The sequence below is a fragment of the Cynoglossus semilaevis genome, chromosome 6 (assembly GCF_000523025.1).
Source record: "Cynoglossus semilaevis isolate Cse_v1.0 chromosome 6, Cse_v1.0, whole genome shotgun sequence".
In the NCBI taxonomy this organism is placed as follows: domain Eukaryota; kingdom Metazoa; phylum Chordata; class Actinopteri; order Pleuronectiformes; family Cynoglossidae; genus Cynoglossus; species Cynoglossus semilaevis.
In genome coordinates, this window is record NC_024312.1 from 7,271,929 (window position 1) to 7,275,299 (window position 3,371).

At 43.3% G+C, this 3,371-nt stretch overlaps 1 protein-coding gene across 1 annotated transcript in view; it reads left to right on the forward strand.

The window, feature by feature from the left end:
• syt12 (synaptotagmin XII) overlaps positions 1–3,371 on the forward strand; it is an 18,396-nt gene that overhangs the window by 8,425 nt on the left and 6,600 nt on the right. Inside the window, 4 exon segments of the mRNA XM_008311689.2 lie at positions 1,029–1,089; positions 1,879–2,072; positions 2,353–2,392; positions 2,395–2,753. Coding sequence (XP_008309911.2) covers positions 1,044–1,089; positions 1,879–2,072; positions 2,353–2,392; positions 2,395–2,753 — 639 coding nt within the window. The 5' untranslated portion in view covers positions 1,029–1,043.

Below are 3,371 nucleotides of genomic sequence, written 5' to 3' on the forward strand. Positions count from 1 at the left end.
CACTCTTTGGTTTTTCTATATCTTTGGTGTATTGCCCGGAGATCCCCCCACGGGGGGGGGGGGGGGGGGGGGGTGGGGGGTGAGGGGGGTGAGTCACCCACCAGCAATGATTTTCTTTCTTTTTGTTTTCAGTACACAGGGACAGAGAGGGTGCTGGGAAATATCCCTCTGCTTTCTTTCTGCATTTTTGTAAACACATTATCAACCTCCAAAAATCTGTAGGCAGACAATGTAGAGGCTGCTTTATTAAAAATGTACCGTCAGTGCAGTTCACCTGTCAGTTATTTGTCACCTCAGTGTCTTTGGGAAATCTAATTTCCGTAACGTCCAACTGGTTTTATCGTCATCCAGGAGCTGGATCAGTCCAAGTCCTGGACACATTTCCCTTTGGTGTAGTAAAGCTCTGTTCTTTCCTCGTTGTAATGTCAGACAGACTGAACACACAGACATGCATCGCTGCCCAGTGGCGGCAGATGTTCTTCTGTTCATGTTCCATCCTTTTTCTTCGTTTCTATTTTTATCCTTTTCTTTTCTCTTACTGTTATTTTCTTTCCTGTCTTTTCCTGTTGCCCTGTATCTCTCCATCTTTGCAAATGCATACATATATATATATAGGTCGATATACACATATGTGTGTGTGTGTGTGTGTGTTGTAAATTTGGTCTTTACAAAATAAATTGTCTTCACCCTTATTGATCACACATCCTGTTTGTAGAAAACAGTCACGAGTCTGACTTCAGTAGGGTATTTGATCCGTGGTCCAAACAAGGTGTGATGACCCCTGTGAACACTGAAGTCTGTAATACACCATTTTCTCAGCTGTCCTTGAAACAACCGGTGTTTTAAACTGGAAACATCTTGACAGATGATCAAACATGTTTCCATTTTAAATTTTTTGGATCATTTTTCTTTTCCCTAAGCCAAAGTCTGAGCCTGGAACTCTTGGGAGTTTTTGTTCTTGGACATTAAACCACTTGAACAAACTGTTCTTTAACGTGTTGTTGTTGTTTTTTGTTTTCTTCCCACAGGCTGGCTGCAGCACCATGTCCTCAGCTCAAAGTGAGGATATATCAGGCTACCATCTGAGTGGTGAGTGGACAGAACCGTCTGACAGTTGTGATCTAAGGTCTGGTCGTACAAACGGTTGAGTGCCTCTGCTGGGTCTATTGAATATATATATATATATATATATATATACATATATATACATATATATACATACATACATATATGTATGTATATACACACACATATACCTATATACACATATATATGTACATATGTGTTTTTAGAAGGATATATATGTGTGTGTTTGTATTCATATATGCAATAATAATACATTATTCTGGCTCTTTAAAACCATTCCAATTTCCCATGTAGACCCTTTAGGATAATTAATTAATTGCCCAGCCCTGGTCTAAAAGTAGGAAGTGGGAAAAAGCTGTTTTCCCGCACATCCTGCTGCTCACTCTGATCCTTTTCCAAAATATTACCAAACAGCTCGGTTTAATTTGCTTGTCTGTTTTTACTGCCAAACGTTCCCCTCATTTGCATGAAAAACTTTTCGCTCTTCCAAGTTCTGTCTGTTTCCGGAACTCCGGGCCGACAGCTAAGTGACAGGGTCTGAAAAAGTAGCTGCCTCTGCTCGGTGACGGCAGGTCTTCAGATGAAAAGCCTTACTAAACTATCTTTCCTGGGCTTCACCCAAATTGTGCACTTTCAGTGGTGATCAATCAAACCCTCATTATAAGTACAGACGTATAGATCCACTTCTGAGGCCGAGCTTTATGCTGCCACTGATGAAATGGAAATGCATAAAGACGGCTTATTAAGCACCGGCTTTTTTTTTTTTCTTTTTTTTTTTCTTGTCTCTTTCAGTGGTGCGTAACCCACCCGGCTGGGAGGTGGGCATATATCTGGTGGGCTTCTTCGTGCTGCTGGTTGTGGCTGGGCTCAACATCTGGAAGCTGTGGAAATCTGGAACATTCCCCACACCCTCGCCCTTCCCCAACTTTGATTACAGATACCTGCAGGAAAAATATGGAAACTCCTTTTCAGAAGTCAGACAAAAGGTAAACGTGCATGCTGCTTCTTAATGTGTATGTGTGAATACTGTAGGTAGAAATGTATATTTGTGCAAAAGAAATTCACTAAATTCTACAAAGAAGGACTTTTATAGACGAACCACAGCTGGCAGAAGTGATTAAACCAAAAAAATTATGTCATTATTTTCACAAACAAAGATTTTATTTCGAGTTGTCTTGTAACCTTTTGACTTCCTTTGAAAAGAAGAAGCTAACCCTAACACGGAGCCCTCAAACCCACCTTTCAGTTCTCTTCATCTCCCTGCAGAGAGTGGCTGCGAACAACCACAGGCGGACTTCGACCGCCTCCAGCCGCCCAGCCTGGCCCTGGGTGACACCCCTGATGTGTTCAGGGACCTGGGCCACCTGGAGCTGATGAGCAGGGAACTGGACCCGACCGGCCTGGCCCAGCTGAACCGATCCATCTCCACGGCCTCTCTCAGCTCCATCTCCTCCATCGCCAACAACTTTGGCCACGACTTCACCGTGGGGCAGTTGGAGGTGACACTGGAGTTCGAAGCCTCCAGGCAGCCGGGGCAGGGAGTGGGACTGCTGCACATCACCCTGCACCAGGGCAAAGACCTGCTGGAGAGGGAGGAGGGAGACTTCCCAGGCTGCTTCATCAGAGTCTCGCTGGGGCCGGAGGAGCTGAATGTTGGCGTCACGCGGGTGAGTTGAAAGCTTGTGGTTTTGATCAAATGTTCTGCCGTCAATGTGAGTCACAGGTAAGGATGTCCGGTACTAACTTTTTGCCAGTATTGTCTAAACACTTTTTTTTTCGATTCCAATATCAGCCGATACCGATATAGGCCTGGTTATATTTATTTATTTATCTGTACAAACCACTGTATGAGTACAAGATTAATTAAATGAGCTGCAATGCTGCCATCTAGTGAATTTCACTTTAATATACAGCCATTTATCCCCAAAACTATTTTTAAGGTTTACATCATTTGGCGTAACCCAGACATTGCTTTGTCGGGTTTTCATTATCGGAGGAAAAAACGATAACGATTCTACATCCCTAGTCACAGGATTTGAGCGTTACAGTTTTTTTATTATTATTACACTCCTAGGACTCATTTTTCAAATCTGTCTTTGTCATCGTGCATTTTTGCCGACTTATTTTTATCTGCTGATTCCCTCAGGGGTCAGCACAGCGAGTCCTGTGTCTCATCTCACCTCCCCCTCCACCTCCCCTCGGCACCAACCATCTGTTACACTAACCATCTTTTTCTTTGTACTCTACGTGTTTCTGTCACCTCCTTTAATTACATGTTTTTCCAT